Below are 19,646 nucleotides of genomic sequence, written 5' to 3' on the forward strand. Positions count from 1 at the left end.
TAACAATCTTTCCATTAATATCAAATGCTGTCATGGTCGTACATGGCAATATATTTATATATTTAATTTTTTTAATTAAGATTTTTGCCATCGGGATGAAAATGTTCACCGACCTGAAAAAAAATTTAAATGATACGTTTATCTCTTAATACAGGGTTTTTCAAGCTGGGGTGATTGATTACAAGTAAATTATAAAACAAAACAAAATTAAATAATTACAATTAAATAAAAATGCAAATATCAAGAATACTACTGATACCACATTTTAAAGGAATGAAAAATAAATGTTTTTGAAGTTAAATATGCAAATATGCTATTAAATTATTAAAATATTGACTTGAAATCTCAGGGGTACTTCAAGTAAATAATTTAGGTCAAAGGGGTTCAGCTGAAAATAGCTTAAAATAATTAGGGTGAGGTTGTCATGATTAGAGACCCTATTCTGCCCCCTATTGGATATTGGATGTAACTGTCTATATATCGAGTTTAATATTTTAAAACATAATTGAATTTTATCTTTATATAATAAATACATGAACCATTGTTTTTGAATGAACAGTGTTCTGCTCGATGGAGATATCCAACCCGTCGATGGTGGAGAAGGAGAGTAAGAGGACCGCTATCCCATCCACTGCACCTTTAGCTCAAGATGAGCCTCCCTGGATGGCCTTAGCCAAGAAGAAAGCCAAGGCATGGAGTGAAATGCCTCAGATCGTTCAATGAAGGACTCGGCTGGCATACAGGCTTCAGCAAAAGACAATTTCACTTCAGTGGCTTACTCCTTTATATTTTTGTTACACCTACATAATGTGAGCAGTAATAGAAAACTTGTACAGACTAATTTTGCTTTTTCAGAACTTGTCTGATATAAAGAAAACGTAAGCATTGGGTATATGCGTAATATCTTAATCATGATTTGGTTCACTGCAGAAGTATACATTCATGTAAATAGGATCTTCTAACATACAGTTAGAAAATGAAAGAAATCCTGATGAGTTTTGTTATTAACAAAAAAAAATGCATTCATTTTGTTTAACCTGCAGAATTACGTTTGCATATTTTGAACCTCCATCAATGTTGTCTTAATTTAGGACTGAATGGATACCTTCACTGCTCACTACTAAGTAACATTGGTATGAAATATTTTAGGCTTTTAAGTTAATAACAACACAGTTATTATGAGCTGATGGTATCTTTGTATTTATTTATCTCACTCTGGAATGTTTTATGTATTTTCGATTTATTTTTCTATTTACATACAGTTTGTGACTTGTACATAAAATATAAAGTACAGAAAAAATAAATCAAGAAAAATAATGAAGCCATGTTTATTCGATTTGTTCAACAAAACTAATTTGATTCTTCACAGAGGTGTTAAAAAGGTGATCTTTATTTCATTTATTTCTTTATTGGTGTAGCACTGTCTGTATTATTATTATTATTATTATTATTATTATTATTATTATTGTTGTTGTCAAACAGATGCCAACAACCATTAACATTCATTTCCAAATCAAGTTCCAGTTCAGCTGATAAGATACTGATAGCATTACAATAGTAATCTCAAAGTCATAAGTTCAATTATCAGGCATCCCACATGTGAATGAATGCAGCTACATTTTTACCCAATTTTTGGGCAAGCGCATCTAAAAGCATTACTAAATTTAAAATGTATATTAATATACGTAGGCATTTCAAAAATGATAATTGAAAAGAAATTCACACAAATTTTAATTGATCTGATCCCAACATGAGATTAGAGCTCGACTGATATATCGGCAGGCCGATATTAGGCATTTTTTAAACTATCCGTATCTGCATTAATAATGGCCGATAAATTAATATTTTTTAAAAAACTGGACGAAACGGCCTTCAACCATGTCATGGGTGTTGCCGTTGAATAGGTTGTCCACCAGAGAGCACTCTACAACCTCCCTGTTGGCAAAACTCTTGTATAACGCGTCACACATCCTGCAACCTGCTGATCCAGCCTGAGTCGGGCAAAGAGAACAACGGTTAAGTGAGTTCATGGTGAGTTGGTCACGAGACATACATTGATTGAATAACAATTAAAAGATGTTTTGTTGCATGTTTCTGAAAAAAAGATATCGGCCGATATATCGGATTTTACAACCAACACACATTTGTATCGGTATCGGCCTTCAAAATCCTTTATCGGTCGGGCTCTACATAAGATGAGGTTTAACTACTCAATAGCATATTCAGATATTAAATTTACAGTAAATATGTCTTCAGATAGGACATTGTTTGCAGTGTTTTGCAGTTTTTTTGTTGTTTGGGCGGTTTTATTTTTTATATATTTAAAGGAAAACACAATTTTTCAATAATTTTCTATGTGCGTGCACTTTTAATCTTTGTACACACTGAAAAAAATTATTCATTGAATTTAATCTATTTTTTTGGGGTGAGTGGTTGCAATCAATTTATTTAAGCTACATTTAAACAAAAGTTTTATATTTTATTTTACTTTACTAATCTTTTTGTTTAGATTTAGCTTAAATAAATTGATTGCAACCACTTACCTTAAAGAAATTGATTAAATTCAATGAATCATTTTTCAGTGCAGCGCTTCTTGAATGTGTTAGCATTTAGCCTAGCCCCATTCATTCCAATAGCTCCAACCAAAAGTTTTATTTTGTGCCACCATACTTACTCGTGTAACTACTCATGTAACAGTCTTTAAATAGGGAAAGTGTTTGGTGGCTTCTACATTCATCCCTGTTTGGAGCCATAGGAATGAATGGAGCTAGGCTAAATGCTAACACATTCACAAGGCGCTGTACGAAGATTAACTGCATGCATTGAAAAAAGATAGATATGTATTAATTTGTCTAAGTTGAGGTAAGAACATAGTAAAATATTAAAAAACGGTGGTGTTTTCCTTTAAGAACATCTTTTAGGGCATGTTATTGTGCTCATAAGTGTCCTGAACCCTTTTACTGTTTCTCATGACAGTATTTCTATATGAGGGAACATTAACAGTTTAATCAAGTTAAAAACTTTATCTTTGATTTTCATTTTTTCTCACGCTCTCTGTTCAGTATTCTTTCTGTGGTTTGGCTGTCCAAGTTTCTATTCAAACTTACACTCCTAATGCAAAACATTACCTTTGTCATTCACAAACCTTATGTAACATACACATAAGAAAATATTTCAATCAAAATTGTCGTTTGTAACCTTTATATGTACATTAAACAATGTTTAAATCTCATTGGTTTAGTTTAAAAATATTTCTTAATGTCATTAAACCTAAAATTGGAAATTATAAGGTGGCAATAACTGAGAATTTTAGTTATTATGGAATCGTTGTACACTGAAAACACCTACAATGTGATGTTTAGCGAATGTGTTTTTGTGTGTCACATGAAACAAGTGTAAAAACATGCAGTAGAAACTGTTTAAAGGGGGTCTTTGAAAAATGTTCTCCCCTTGAACCTCTGATCTAGATATAGTTTGTTTTATTTATGCACATACACTGTACTGTATTGATGTTATCCAAGATAACACAATATTTGCTGCATTTATTGTTATTTACTAAATACAGGGTGCAAAATGTGTACCTTTTAGCATCAGACCGAACTCTATTTGCAACTTTCTGACAGGCTTGAATGAAAGAAACTTGTCTTTCAAACCACAAGACATGTTAGGTATTTAAGTGATTAAACTTACACTTGTCTGAGCAGATATTTTAAATGAATGATCAACTATCCTGAAAAACCACAAGTTAACCTGGTGGACCTTTAACTCAAATTCCTGCTTTGTGCTTCAGGGATACGACTTAAATTAAAGCAATAAATCTTGTATAGTGCCACAGATACATAAATAAGCAAAAGAGGAGAAATTAGAAAGAGTAAAGTTCAGGTAAGGTGATCACAGGAATAAAGGCAGGTAAGGGCAGATTTGTTTAAATATGGGTGTAGTCAAATTATTGCTACACAATGGATCACTGAAAAAAATATTCTGAATAAAATTTAACAATTAAAATTGAATCCATTACAATATCGTTTTTGGTTTAAATAAAAAATATTGGAAAAGTGATTAGGCATATCACATGTGTTTTTAATCCAACCTATTTTGATCTCATTTAAGTTGTGTTGTATTAAAGCAGTATTGCTAAAATTGGGCATGCTTTGCATGAGACTGAATATTAAGAGTAAATATCAAAATAAAGGATTATTTTATGCATTTTAATTAAGATTAAGAAATGATGAGAACATATTAATGTTTAGTATGTTGTTATATTAGCATTTTAAAGAGTTTCTGTTTTGTTGTTGGGTTTAAGCACAGGTGCTATTTGGGGGATTTCCGCCTAGATTTAGCCTATCCAATTTCAAAAATTATATAAAACATTGTTGAAAGTGCTAAACATGGTTGTATGTGTGACAGTCCTCTAATAAACACAAAAATAAAAAGGCACTTTTTTTCTAAAGTCTGTATTTAAAAGTGTACAACTCTGGCCCTGAGTGCTCCAGCGACCTGCAGACAGTTTTGTTTGATTTCAGCTAATGTCAGCTTACAGAGGAAAATGGATATTTGTCTCTATCCTGATGTATTCAAAAGTTATTCTATTCCAACTGAAGGGAGAAATAATACCCTTCTTGTATTCAATTTTAGCCTACATACATATGAAGTCTCCTCATAACATACATTGGAATACATGCAACATCTTTATATAATTTTACAGAAAACCCTTTGAAGTTACACAAAAAGCTGCTGTTTGTGACAAATAGTATTATTTATGTTGTTTTTCACACTTAAAAAATATTTTTGTGTTCTAAACCCTGTCTTTGACACTGGATTTCTCAATCTTTTTTGGCGTTTATTAGACTGGAGACAGTTCTGGTTGTTACCAGCAGGTGGCATTAAACGCCAGAAAAAATAACCATTTGTTTACGTTGAAGAGCGAGCGAGGAAGTCCCGTTCAAGTGAAAGATGTAAAATACAGTTTTCATATAAAAGTACTTTGTTTTGCACATACAATAAATAGCAAGAGATTATTCATGCATACAACCAAAGAAAACGCTGTAAATGGACTTATTCTGTAGAGGACAACCTACGCTAACAGACCATGTACCATTTTGAGGCCGCTATCTGAGGCAGCTCACTCTGAAGATTCACGTGAGTTTTCTTACTTATTATTCATTCAACGATGTGATGATAATAGAACAAAATAACCTTATTCCTGGGAATGAGAGCTATTGTTTCATATACGACTTGCCCATGTTTGTCATATTTGAGAAATATGAAATATATGAATATTAAATAATAATAAAAAATTGGGGGATAGTGTAAATTAAGTTGAAATAACTTTCTTAAAATAAAATATATATAATATCTGCAGAAAGTAAAGATTCTTAGGTTTCAAACAGTATCTCATTTGGGTCCATGACAGACCATTATAAATTAAAGGAATATTTTATATCAAGTCATTTTGATCCCGGTATCAGGTCCGCCGCGTTAAGGTGGTTTTGCAGACGAGTAGAGCAGAGAAAAGTCTCATTGACATGTATCAGTTTAGTGTTGTTTTGATCAGAAAGCATTACATTGTAAGTGTAAATGCCTTGATTTTTAAATAATTTACATTAGAAATGTTTAAGCCATAATCAGAGTTTCAATTGAAGGTTAGTTATGGGTAGCTTGCTAATGTGTGCTGTAGTATAATACATTTAATATTTCTAAATTTAAGTAGAACTAGCATTAGATAATAGTAACATTGGTAAATTTAACTTAGATCTACTCAATTTAATTAATTACTAAAAACAATTGAGTAAGTTCAACTAAATACAAGTTAGATCATTTATTTATTTGTGTGCAACCACTTAGCATAAAATTTTAGCAAATTCAATAAATCATTTTTTCAGTGATGGAAATGTTCAGCCCCATTGTAACATCTGTATGATATAATAATATTATATATTAGTAGTCAGTAGTCAGGCAAACAGAAAATGCTCATTGTGTCATGCAAATCATTAAAATGTTGGCTGTTTCTCAGTGTGCGTTCTTCGGCGATCTTGCGTCCTCGTGTCCTCGCTCTACGTCGTCATTAACGGTCGAAGTTCATTCCAATTCTCAAGAACGCAAGGACAGAGGACGCATGAAAATACCCGGATGTGTTCTTGATATCGAGGATGCATCGAGTGCAGACTTGCTGAGGTCGCTTTTCGCCCCAGAAGTCATTGCGGCAAAACTTCCGAGTTCGTTCTTCCGGGGTCGCCTGGCGGGGCCGATCTCCACGAGGACGCGGGTCCGTTCTTTGCGTTCTTGGAATTGAGAAACAGCCAATGTATGGGCTTTATTTTGAATATTGTAGCTCAACGAGAGAGCAGCGCCATCTACCGGTAATATAATATAACTACATTTTACTTTACATTTACACATTTTAGCAGACATTTTTATTTATTTATGAATACTATAAATTTGTCATTTAACCCACTACTTTCTTTCTTTATTGATGTTGTTGTTCTACATGTGTTCACTCTAAAAATGGCTGGGTTATTATTATCCATGGTTGCATAACAACATTGGGTGATTTTTAACCCAGCATCCTCTGTGCAATATTTACCCAATATGGGTCAAAAATAACCCAGACATTTTAGACTGTTTGCATAACACCTTTACTGAAGTGCATTATTCAGTTTTGTACATTAAAACCACAGATATAAAAAATTTGATGTGAGTACACTGGTTTGAAATTTGGTACACTCTCAGAAAAAAAGAGGCACAAAAGCTGTCATTGGGGCGGTACCCTTTTAAAAAGTACACCAAATTAGTACCTCTAAGGTACAAAGTGGTACCAAATGTATATATCTGTACCTAAATGGTACAAACTAGGGCCTTATTAACCCTTGTGGGTGGTTGAGGCCATTTTTGTTTTTTTATGTCTTAATTTGGCCACAACTTTCTCTGTGTTTCAGCAAATGGAATGATTTCGGTGACAAAACTTATATTAACACATTTTGAGAAAATGCTTTGAAATTTTTCATTTTTTTTCATAAATCTGTTAATCGCCCTCAGTACTGATCAAAACTACCAAATGCTCTAAAAAATTTGATGATTTTAACTCCTCAATTGCCAAGTTCATAAGTTGTGTCACTGATTTAATGGAAAAGAAAACACAAAATCACAGATTTTCAATATAAAAAGTGATTGTAACCTGGATACTTTCAAACCTTTTTCACATTCTTGGGCTTGTCAAAGATTGGTGTACAAGCCAGAAATTAAGCTCTGTTTTTTGCACAAGTCTACTAAAGAGTTAATGGTGCCACATGGTGATCAACAGTAAAAATGACAAATTTTACCTCTTAGCAAAAGGTAAAACCACCAAAAATCAAAAATGCATGATTATATGGTGTCATGGCTTTCTTTGCAAGCAATAAATGTTATAATGGAAGTCAATGGGGCAAAAAACAGTAAATGAGGGAGGAAAAGAATAAAAACTGATGTTGCACAAAAACTAAAAATGCACAAAGCCAATGTTTCTACCAATCTTTGGCATGCCCAAGACTGTGAAAAAAGGGTTTTAAAAAATCCAGTCCACAATCACTTTTTATATTGAGAATCAGTCAATCTGTGTGTTTTTCCCCCAAATCAGTGACACCACCCATGAACCTGGCAAACAAAGAGTCAAAATCATGGAAATTATGTAAACATTTGGTAGTTTTGATCAGCACTGAGGTTGATCAACAGATTTATGAAAACAAATTAGAAAAAAAATTATCTGATAAATTTTTACAGCCGTTAAATTCAGTGGCCTTTTTTGTACACGAACAACCCGAAAGGGTAGTGAATGGGAACAACCCACAAGGGTTAAATGGGTACCGTGATGCCCCAGTGACAGCTTTGGTACCTTATTTGATAGTGTACATATACTGCATTGGATTATGTGTCCAAATATAGTTTAAAAACACTGTGTGTCTTTCCATAGTCACAACAAAAATACTATACAGTACAGGATTGGAAAGCAGTTTATTCATTTCATGACACATAATGTTTATGACTAATCCAGTATCTGCAGTACACAACTGCTATACAAACCCTGACTGTGTCCTTAATGTTACTGCTGCTCTGTTGTTGATGTGACAGGACTGAATTGATCCCTGGGTGCATGCATTGACTATCACACACATTATTTGTCTCATCCAAACGTATTTGGTTTTGTGCTCAAATAGCACATCACAAAAAATAAGACAAACTTGGTGCTCTTCTTTTATTCTCACTAGTCTTTATTCTTCCTCTATCTCTTCTGCATTCCTCTCTAGTCGCTCTCTGTTTTCGTTTTCTCCATCACTTGGAGTCGTCCCTCCAGGTTTCTGACTCGCTTCTCCAGACCGTCTCCGCTCCCACCGGCTCTGCTCGTGGTGACTCCAAACACGGCACAGATGAGCACCAGCAGTGTCAGTCTCAGTGTAGTGATATTGGTGGAGGCAGTGGGGTCATTGACGATCCTCATAAAGACCCACAGGACTAGGATGGCTTTAAGCAGCCAAAACACCCGTCTCACAAGTGCCAGGGTGACCCGAAGCACCACGGTCAGGATCCAGTAGCCAATCAGAGCCAGCAAAGCCCATTTGATCACAGAGTACACACCCTCGGCAGTGAAATGAGGGATTGATATTGTCTCCTCTATAAAAAATAGACAAACAAAACAAATTATAAAATATGTTAAAGGGACACTCCACTTTTCTTGAAAATATGCTCATTTCCAGCTCCCCTAGAGTTAAACATTTGATTTTTACAGTTTTGGAATCCATTCAGCTACCACTTTTAGCATAGCTTAGCATAATCCATTGAATCTGATTCGACCATTAGCATTGCGCTAAAAAATAACCGAAAAGTTTCAATATTTTTCCTATGTAAAACTTGAATCTTCTGTAGTGAAATTGTGTACTAAGGCCGACAGAAATTTTATTCCTAATAATTCATAAAATTCCTAGAAAATTGCAACTTTGAATTTTCTGTCGGTCTTTAGCGATTTTTTTAGAACGGCGCTGAGGTGCATGTCTGTTGTGCGACCCCCTATAGTATAGATGTAACTACAGATGAGTCAAGTTTAAAATAGGAAAAATATCGAAACTCTTTGGTTATTTTTTTAGCAGGATGCTAATGGTCTAATCGGATTCAATGGATTGTGCTAAGCTATGCTAAAAGTGCTAGCGCCAGACCCAGAGATCAGCTGAATGATTACAAAACTGTAAAAATCTAATGGTTAACTCTAGGGGAGCTGAAAAATGAGCATATTGAGTCCCTTTAACTAGATTGCCGTTCTAGAGCCACCCCTCAACACAGAGGATGTCTCCTTTATGGGCATTTAGGCTAAACATCAAGCTTTACTTTTGGACTAAATTTAAATGTGCATTGCATAGTGATTTACATATATAAATGTATACATCTTCAAGTTACACAAAAGGTCTTGCAGTATAAACTATACCCTGAAATGTGACCTTTACTCACCACTCACTCCTGTAGCTCGAAGAATCTCAGATACATAGACAGCGATAACGTTAAGTCCACTGGCAGCTCCTTCAGCCACAAACTTCATCAACATTTCAACAAACTATATGAAAAAGATGGGGTGAAGAGAAACAGAAAGTAGCGGTTAGATTTGAGGAAGTGCTTATGTGGTGTGCATTGGTGTTAACAGGAGGCGGGGTATATCAAATATAGAGTATATCACTAATCATGAACCAGGACTCTGTTAACCTTATCTAGTGACACAATGCATGTGTGATACGAGGAATAATGTACAGTCGGCTGGACGTTATCATCAGACACTGTGATCAGTCTTGTATCACCCGGAGGGGGTTTATTTTAATCATAATGACTGTCACACTACATTACATGACTACTTACTATATATATAAATATAAATATATGACCCTGGACCAAGTAGCACAGGCATATTTGTAGCAAAAGTCAAAAATACATTGTATGGGTCAAAATGATCGATTTTTCTTTTATGCCAAACATCATTAGGATATTAAATAAAGATTTCATACCATAAATATATCAAAACTCTATTTTTGTGAATGCAGTTGCTAAGGACTTCATTTGTACAACTTTAAAGCAACACTATGTAGTTTCCATGTAAAAATGACTTACAGCTCCCCCATGTGGTTGAAAAGCGCAAAAGTGCCTGGTATCAGACACTCTTCTGCAGGCAGATGGAGCGGCGGGGCTTTGTGCTCTACCCTCCACCGCCACTTTCAGAGTGTGCTTGTAGCAGCTAGGAGGCTGCTCAGGTTGCAACAACAGTACAATTTGTCCAGTTAAAAGTTGTTCTATCACTGAAATAATTTTAGAGACATTATTTAAAGGTAAAAAAACTACATAGTGTTGCTTTAAAGGTAATTTCCTCAATGTTTTGATTTTTTTCACCCTCGGATTCCAGATTTTCAAATAGATGTACGGTATCTTGGCCATATGTTGTCCTATCCCAACAAATCATACAACAACAATAGCAAGCTTATTTATTCAGCTTTCATATTATATTTTTTTAAATCTCATTTTTTTAAAAATCAACCCTTGACGTGTTTTTGGGCATTGGTCATCCATATATATATATATATATATATATATATGTATATATGTATATATGTATGTATGTAACGTATATAATTTTAACTTATAAATGTAGTTATGTATTTAGTAATGCAGTACAACACAAAGCTGGGTTAGGCTAAACCACGGGTGTGCATTACTTTTTAAATAATTCAAAGGACCTGAATCTATTATTTCCGCTTATACCATGGGCCGTTGAATGCTTTATTCTGATTGGTTGAGAAATGTTTCATGGGTATGCATAATTTTTTGATAACTGCACACCTAACCTGTTAAATGTCTTAAAGTACATCCAGAGCAACTGTGTCTAACGTTGGCCGCATTACCACCTTGGGTGTGCATTATTTTCGAGTAATTCAACGGCACGTCGTCAATTATTCCTTTTACACACACACTGGTTTCCATGTTTTGTGGGGACATTCCATAGACGTAATGCATTTTATACCGTACAAACTGTATATTCTATTCCCCTCCCTAACCCCACCCATCACAGAACCCCTTCTACTACTTCACATTTTTAATAAACATAATTCTGTTTGATTTATAAGCTTGTTTCCTCATGGGGACATCAAAATGTCCCCACAAGGTCACAAAAACACTGGTATTCCTATCTTAACGTGATAATTACCAGGTACACACACACACACACACACACACACACACACACACACACACATATATTATTACAGCTTGGTAGAGTTTTGAGTTAGCAATGCAAAGATGATGGGCTGAAACTCCAGGGAACAGACATGTAAAGATTTAATGCACTGTTTAAAGAAAAACACCACAGTTTTTCAATATTTTACTATGTTCTTATATCATATGACAAATTAATACTTACCTATCTTTATTCAATGCGTACACCTAATCTTTGTACAGCGCCTTGTGAATGTGTTACCATTTAGCCAAACCCCATTTCTGTGCATTCACACTAGACGCGGTAGAGGAGGCAAGCACGAGTGATTTACATGTTAAGACAATGCAAAGACGTGAAGAGGCTTCCTGCGGCGCGGAATGCGCGAATTGATCGTTGCCGCAAACAAACGTGCAAGTTTAAAAATCTGAACTTTGGTGGAAAATCGAGCTGCATTAACCAATCAGGAGATTGCTCTAGTAGTGACGTGATTACAGGAAGCCAGCGGAGTCGCAGAAGCACCTCCAATGACGCAAATTTCGTCGTGAATGTCTCGTAAACTCAAATGTTCAAGCATCCAACTATGCGAATAGTGCGTTCTTGACGCCTCTACCGCGTCTGATGTGAATGCACATTTAGGATCCAAACAAGGATGAATTTCGAAGCCACCAAACACTTCCATGTTTTCTCTATATAAAGACTGTTAGGCTACATGAGTAGTTACACAAGTATGTATGGTGGCACAAAATAAAACGTGGCGATTTATAAAACAAAAAGTGGATAAAAAATGAGAACTATATTGTATGGCGGAAGAGGACTTAGTTTGCAGCACTTCGACCTCAGCGCACAGTAACATCATCATTCCTGTCCTGACTACTCCTCCTCTCGCTCAAACTTCTGTCAATATTACTGCGCCAGACTAGCAAACTAAGTGCTAAGTGTAAACATTGAAAAAAGATAGGTATGATGAGGTAAGAACATAGTAAAATATTGAAAAACTGGTGTTTTCCCCCAATAAAAGCTGCAAATACATGTGTATGAATGCACAATAGTCAAAAATAGCAAAGAAATTGAGTTTAGCAGAGAATGTCATGACTGACAAATCACACGAGTATTTCAGGGAGCCATGCAAAAATAGTTTAAAGGCCGTTTAGATTTGAATAGATTACATGATGCATGACCGTAGCTACCATTGAGGACACCGGTCATGTCCTCGGTAGTTTTATCTTGAAGTGTTTCATTTTGATGTGAAAATAGCTGACGAGACAATTATCCTTGAATCTACGAACCGTCACGTAACACGTGTATACTTGCAGATACCCCTGCCATCTCCTTCTTCTTCCTTTATTTCTTTACTCCATTTCAGCATCTACGGCTATATTCATGACGAGAACCACTTAATCCATACACAAGTTTTATTCAAACAAGTTGATCCATATACTGGTTGGGGGAGGGACAATTTGGTATCTCCAATTTGCCTAACTTGCATGTTTTTGGCCTGTGGGAGGAAACCGAAGTACCCGGAGTAAACCCACGCTGACACATGGTCATGGAGAACATGCAGAAACTCCACAGAAAGGCCCCGCTGCCATCTCAAAACGAAAGTAGTCGGCTAGCGGAGTGTTTCCTAAACCAATTAAAGAACGCAACGCAGTGTCTCGCTCGTACATTTCACATAAACTTCAATACCCACAAATCCATTGTTCAAAATAAAGTGGTTTTCATTCAAATGACCGAAAATGAAAAGGCTGCAACAAACTAAATTATCATTTGGAAAGCCAGCAGAAGATGAGCAGACAAAAAGAAGGAGGGAAGGTGAGAAAGTTAATGGTTATGCTAGCAACAAATAGCCTACAATGAGATGCAATACGGCTCAAAAATAATTTAATCTGAAGGTGTATGGTTAAAGGACAAGTTCGGTATTTTACACTTAAAGCCCTGTTTTCAGATTGTTTATGATGAAATAGAACGATTTTGACTGAAATTTGGACATATGATGCTGGCCCGAGAATTTTCGGGTGTTTGTTGTATCACCTCCCACCTCTACAATGGCTGCATAGGTGCACTGGAACAATCCGTCCTAAAATGCATTAAACTTTCGTTTACAAAGACGTGAAACTCACCGAGTGGTCAGGGGTGTTCACTGATATGCTCACACAAAAATCGCTGCAAAAGATGCTTTCATGATGCATGATGACGGGTCGTTGAATTATTAGAAAATAATGCACACCCAAGGTGGTAATGCGGTACGATGCGCGTCTTCTGATTGGGTGAGTAAATGAGAACAGAATTTTCATGTTTTGAGTGAACCATTCTTTTAAGTTTAATTTAGTAAACTAACTTTTTTAATTTGGTATCTAAGAGAAGCAAAAAAAGGTGGGCTATAAACGTCAATAGTATTTGCGTGTGCGCGCATGACAAGACCTATGTTTGTCCGTGTGCAAGCAGAGCAGCCAGTATGACAGCTGGACATCACCGCTCTTAACATTTATTAAAAGGGGCCATGGCACAAGATTTTTTAAGATGTCAAATAAATCTTTGGTGTCCCCAGAGCACATATGTGAAGTTTGAGCTCAAAATACCATATAAATAATTTATTATAGCATGTTAAAATTTCCACTTTGTAGGTGTGTGCAAAAATGTGCCATTTTGGGTGTGTCCTTTAAAATGCAAAGGAGCTGATGAAATTCAAACACTGATCACAATGATGGTGGTTTGTTGCAACTATAGGGCTGTTTACACTTGCTATTAAGATGTGTTTTCATCGATGGGATCACAAGTGGACGAGGGAGACACATCACGTTTACACCTGGTATTTAAATCAGTCTCTTTTGTCCACTTTCGTTCGCTTCTGTCATGAATACTGTGAGGGGGCAGTCTGTCGAGACGCTGTCAGGCCCTGTTTATATTAGAGCATTTGCGTTTTAAAACGGCATTTTAAAATGAAAACGATCCTCGTTTATACTGGCATTTTAAAAAGAATCTTCATCCACACTATACACCACCATAAATGCATGAAACATGACCAATCACGTAACTGCATGCGCATAAAAGTGTAAAATAACTTATTACTCTAATAATAGCTTACCTTTGCACGTTTACGCAGCCTAGGGGTGTGCGATATTGACAAAAATTCATACCTGGGTCCTTTGCTGGCAACTATAACAGACACTATTTTGAAACCTATTAAAATGTGTTTGGGAAAGTCTTATACTGTTCTAGCTCCCCCCTACAACATATTAATATGATTAATAGGTTAATTTTGATTTTATAACTAAACAGAAAGGTCTTTATGATTTAAAAAGAAAGCATTCAAGTGAACAGTACTAAACAGTAGCGAACTTGAAGCAAAAAAAATGTCAGCAAATGCAAACTTCAATCGAACATAGTAAGAGGTGAAGTATTGCTTTAACCTACAGAAATGCTTATTGCATTAATTTTTTAAAGTGTGCGAGGTCCGTGCACGTCCTCCGCTAGCAACACAGAAATAGCTAAAAGCGCAAGCGCCTAAACGAGCATTATATATTAATGACGTTGAGTTTATTGTTTTTATTAATTTATATTCACAAAACTTATCAACAAACATCGATTAAAATTAAGAGACAAATTATCTGAAACGAAATTCATTTTAAAGTAGCAAACAAAACTTACATTAAACTGGAAAATAATGTCTGACCCATTACAATTCTCCCTTCATATTGGCCTTCACAACGCCCTATATGGCGTTTAAAATTACAGTCTATCTTTCGTAAGCTAACTAAATTTAAACAAAACATAAACACATTACAACAATACTCAAACCCAACAATACTCAAACATTAATATAAAACAGACATTATCTATAAGGATACATGTTAAAACAATCCGATATAACGTTTATAATAGCTGGTTGGTAGATGTTAACTATTTTTGGCAAAACCTCCGTTGCAAACATTTGAAAATGATGCGCTGTCACGTTAACATCAGCTGTTCGTTTACATAAGACTCCGTCTACGTTCATTTACACTCAGAGCAACATTTGAGTTCTCAAACTAAAACAGGGTCTTCAGCGTTTGCGAACGAATCCGTTTATGAGGGTCGAAAACGGTGATGTAGTGTAGATGAAAGGCGTAAACGTAGCAAAAGTAACGCGTTTTAAAGAATAAACGCATTAATGTAAACATAGCCTCATTCAAACGAGAGTGGGAGTATTTATGAGTTTATATGGACGCAAACTAATATTATATCAGAGTCCACTGCTTGTTTAGCAAGTAAACATGCTGGACAGTGTTTTCTACGTGTATATGTTAGAGCTTTCTCTGAAGTTTCAGCGCAATTAGTGAAATAGGATCGCGCAACTTTCACACGCTTGCAAAATGAAACTGCGGAGATCAGCTGCTTTAGTTTTATCAATGAAAGGCTAAAAATAGCACTTTTCACCATGTGTTCACGCCAGAAGTCTGAAAAGACGTAAAACATTGTGTTCAGTATCTCAGATTAGATAAATGGGCGGAGAGAAGGGCGGATTTTTTACAATACAAAAGCAATCCGATCGAAAGGGGTTCGACTACCTCTGAATGTGGTTGAAAGTGGTTGAAAGTGGTCGAAAGTGCACGCGTTCAAAACGTTTTGAACACCGTTTACGCCTGGCATTAACGTCGTCCACTTGTGATTCCGATCGACGAAAACGCATGTTAATGCCAAATGTAAACAGCCTCTAAAACTCAATTGTGCTTTTCTCTGCACTAAATGGCAGTGCTGTGGTTGGATAGTGCAGTTTAAGGGGCGGTATTATTATAATAAGAGCTTCTTATGACATCATAATGAGAGCCAAATTTAAACTACCTATTTTTTCAGGTGTTTGTAGAGAATAGTTTACCAAAATTAAGTTACTGGGTTGATCTTTTTCACATTTTCTAGGTTGATAGAAGCGCTGGGGACCCAATCATAGCACTTAACCTCTTAAGCGTCGTCCTATCCTTTAGAGTGGGGGGGTGAAAAGTTGAAGTGCATCTTCAAATAAATATAACTCTGGCACTTTTTGGTCTAGAAGCCTAATCTTGGTCTTGTTTTAAAGAAGACAATTGAAGGTTTTTGACTGAAGTGTAAGCAGGTGAAAATATTTAACAGAAAAATTGTTATAGCAGTTTACATTTATTTTAATAAATAAAAATAATCCAATAACATATTAATTTTATTAAAAAAATTATAAAAAGGTAAATTTTAAAAAAAAGTAATAATGTAAACATGAAGCCATATGTCTCAAGCAGTTGTGATCCAAATTTCAAGTTAAAATCACAAAAAATGAGGTTTGTGTTACAGTTTTAGTCGTTTTACCAACAACGGCCAGTAGGTGTCAACGGTTTGCTGCATACTCTTGTCATAAATGAATCAATTACTTTCACTGCATTATTATTACTGCTAAAACATTTTGAAATATGAAAACTACATTCTAAGAGCTTTCCAATGATATATAGTTTGTCAACATTTTTGAAGATTTATAATAGGATATAGCATTATGAATAAATAATAATAATATGCATTCCTATGGGAGGGGGGGGGCATGTAACAAAAAACTGCCACTAAATTATTTCTATCATCAGATGACTTTGACATATGAAAACTACATTCTGAGAGCTTTCCAGTGATATATAGTTTATCAAGATTTTTGGGGTTTAGGGTGGGGGGTTAGTGTTAGAAAAATGTAAAAACATATTGGGTCTACATGTGGGCCCGTGACCTTTTTGAAACTGACTTTCACTACGTCATTTTTTTCTCAAAATGGTAAAGATATATGATAACTACACTCTTAGTGCTTTCCAATGATATATAGTTTGTCAAAATTGTTTAGGTTTGGAATAGGGTATTAGTGCTATACATATGGACAAACAAACTGGGTCCACCTGTGGCCCGGTGACATTTTAGAATCTGACTCTTACTCTGTTATAATTTCTCCAAAATGGTGATAAAATATGAAAACTACACTCTTAGAGCTTTCCAATGATATATAGTTTGTCAAGATATTTTAGGTTTAGATAGGGTATTTGTGTTACCAATATATAATAACAACATGGGCCCACCTGTGGACCTGTGGCATTTTAGAAAATGGCTCTCACTATGTAATTTCTTTCCCAAAATTCTGATGATAAATGGAAACTACACCCTTAGAGCTTTCAAACGATATATAGTTTGTCAGGATTGGATAAGAATTCACATGGAAAACACGGAAGTAAACGTAGGCGCCCCGCTGGCGAGACAGTGACATTTAGCAGGATATAAAGGTTTTGAGGCGCACTCTCTTCATAAATTAATCAATTACTCTCCCTACATAATTTATTTTATAAAACACTGCTGAAATATGTATTCTAGAGGCTTAGACCTTTCCGACAATATATAGTTTGTAGTGATAGATTAACATTTACCTCAACAATATTGAAGTAAACTTAGGTGTCCCGTATACGGGACGGTGACGCTTAACAGGTTTTAAACATGGAAAAAGTCAGATTTTCATGCCATGGCCCCTTTAATTACGCATGCACACACGCATACAACACAAGACAAATACTCTTTACATGAAAGTATGTAAAGATTCAAAAAGTACAAAATAAGTCTTCTGTGACAAACGAGCTGTCTTTGTTTCTATTGACGGCGTAAAAGGCGCACATAGGCTATAATAAAATAACACTGACTGCAAGTCCTCTCAGACCAAAAAGTTCGTTTCTAAATCGTAGACAGTCCAAGCAAATAATAGCCTAACTAACTGAGCAGTTAGCTGACATGCACAGCTAATTAAACTCTCATCTATAATAGTTTAACCAATATAAAATACAAAGACTTGGTTTACAACAGAGGCTCTGTGTGGCCTTCTGGCCGTGAGCCAGAGATATAAACACTTGAACACCTGTTCTGGCACTTGTTCACTGACAGTTGTTGCTTTCACACAAAGACGAGCAGGCTGCGTGTCAAAACAAGCACATAAATCAATTTGTGTAGATGCTTTGACATGATCTCTAACACGACACGGACTTTTACTTTCTTACCATAGCCACAGAATAGACGTTCTCTGGACCAAACACTGAGTCAAGGTAAAATACAGCATTCTGGCTCAAAGAGAGTTTGGTGAGGAGGGGAACATGAGCAGATGAAATCAGAGCAAAGGATGAGTGCAGGGGTTACAGGAGGATCAAGTAGAGGGGTAAGATGAGAACAATACCACATACCAAAGTTATTAATGCATTCATGAGAGAATGAGAGGTAGAGGTTTCCATAAAGGTTATTTAGAATTGTATATAACAGAAGGAATGGAAATGTGAGATTGTATTTAAAAAGTAAAAGTGAATCAAAATTTTGTTTACCTCAACGCCCATCTGAATTGCATGGGTGCCGACGACTGACTCCACATATTGTCTCAGTCCATCCAGAGGCTCCATAATAACACTGTCAATATTTAATTTATTTATGTTGGACTTCTCGGTAAACTCCAACCCATGACATAAAACTGGAAGAACCAGAAACAAAACCCCAAAAACTAACAGCGTTTGCGAACTTCTTGAAACACAGATGTGAAAAGACATCCTGCACCCGGATTATCTCAAAATATCTGCGATAAAGATTCAAAAAGTACAAAATAAGTCTTCTGTGACAAACGAGCTGTGTCTTTGTTTCTATTGACGGCGTAAAAGGCGCACATAGGCTATAATAAAATAACACTGACTGCAGGTCCTCTCAGACCAAAAAGTTCGTTTCTAAATCGTAGACAGTCCAAGCAAATAATAGCCCTAACTGAGCAGTTAGCTGACATGCACAGCTGAATAAACTCTCATCTATAATAGTTTAATAATGAAAGCAATGCTATCTCAAGGTTGAGTATAGCCTGTGAATGGTTCGAGTAGCGCGCAACGCGAGCTCTTAAAGGGCGTTTAAAAATAGCGTCTCGTTTACTGTATATGGTATCATACAAAGCACAAATTAAGATTACATGTCTTTTAAAAAAGTATAATAAAAATCTCTAAAGTTTTCAAACATGCAACAGGTGACGGGTTTTTAGTTTTTTTGAGCGAGTATCCGCTTTGAAAGTCCGGTTTGTGTTGGTCTGTCTGTGTGAAGAGCTCCACCGGCGCGCGCGTGATGAAACAAGTCTTCACTACAGACGGTATATCGAGTTCCCGCCCACTCTGCGCGTCTGTCATACAACAGGAGAAGCCGGTTTAAAGCGCGTATGAAGTGCGAGCGTGCTTTAGAGTTTACATTTATTTCATACAAAAATCTTTTGGATGAGTTTATAGCGAAATCGAGACGGACAGTATGGCTTTGTGGCACCACAGCAAGATAACCACACAGGTCTCAAATCCCACCTAGGTGTAAAGCACCCCAAAAACACTTGTAATATGTGCCTACAAATCATTGAGTGCAAAGGTAATATACACTCACCTAAAGGATTATTAGGAACACCTGT

General features: G+C 35.8%; 2 protein-coding genes across 7 annotated transcripts in view; one reads left to right on the top strand and one right to left on the bottom strand.

Annotated features, from left to right (window-relative positions):
* The window catches only part of LOC129422848 (uncharacterized), a 43,775-nt gene extending 42,454 nt beyond the window's left edge, over positions 1-1,321 (top strand). For all 5 annotated transcript variants that reach the window (XM_073854098.1, XM_073854101.1, XM_055178997.2 and 2 more), the window contains one exon: positions 560-1,321. In XM_073854098.1, coding sequence (XP_073710199.1) covers positions 560-723 — 164 coding nt within the window. In that variant the 3' untranslated portion in view covers positions 724-1,321. The remainder of the gene's footprint in view (positions 1-559) is intronic.
* A 6,646-nt stretch (positions 1,322-7,967) lies between these two features.
* LOC129422286 (voltage-gated monoatomic cation channel TMEM109) lies at positions 7,968-19,491 on the bottom strand. 2 transcript variants are annotated; one of them, XM_055178112.2, is made up of 4 exons: positions 18,547-19,491; positions 18,232-18,291; positions 9,472-9,574; positions 7,968-8,643 (listed from the first exon to the last, which is right to left on the bottom strand). In XM_055178112.2, exons 1-4 carry the CDS (start codon positions 18,763-18,765, stop codon positions 8,276-8,278), a joined length of 750 nt encoding a protein of 249 aa, XP_055034087.2. In that variant the 5' UTR covers positions 18,766-19,491; the 3' UTR covers positions 7,968-8,275. The 2 variants fall into 2 exon arrangements, with proteins under 2 accessions (XP_055034087.2, XP_055034088.2); XM_055178113.2 differs by lacking the exon at positions 18,232-18,291 and having other exon boundaries at positions 18,547-19,488.
* Positions 19,492-19,646: the final 155 nt, after the last annotated feature.

The sequence above is a fragment of the Misgurnus anguillicaudatus genome, chromosome 16 (genome assembly GCF_027580225.2).
Source record: "Misgurnus anguillicaudatus chromosome 16, ASM2758022v2, whole genome shotgun sequence".
NCBI classification, from domain to species: domain Eukaryota; kingdom Metazoa; phylum Chordata; class Actinopteri; order Cypriniformes; family Cobitidae; genus Misgurnus; species Misgurnus anguillicaudatus.

Bases quoted from the DNA above. Each gene is read 5' to 3' on its own strand.
- LOC129422286 (XM_055178112.2), bottom strand. From the start codon at position 18,765: ATGTCTTTTCACATCTGTGTTTCAAGAAGTTCGCAAACGCTGTTAGTT. The intron at 9,575-18,231 runs GTAAGAAAGTAA...TTTTTCATATAG, and splicing joins ACGTCTATTCTGTGGCTATG to TTTGTTGAAATGTTGATGAA. The intron at 8,644-9,471 runs GTGAGTAAAGGT...TATTTTTTATAG, and splicing joins TCGAGCTACAGGAGTGAGTG to AGGAGACAATATCAATCCCT.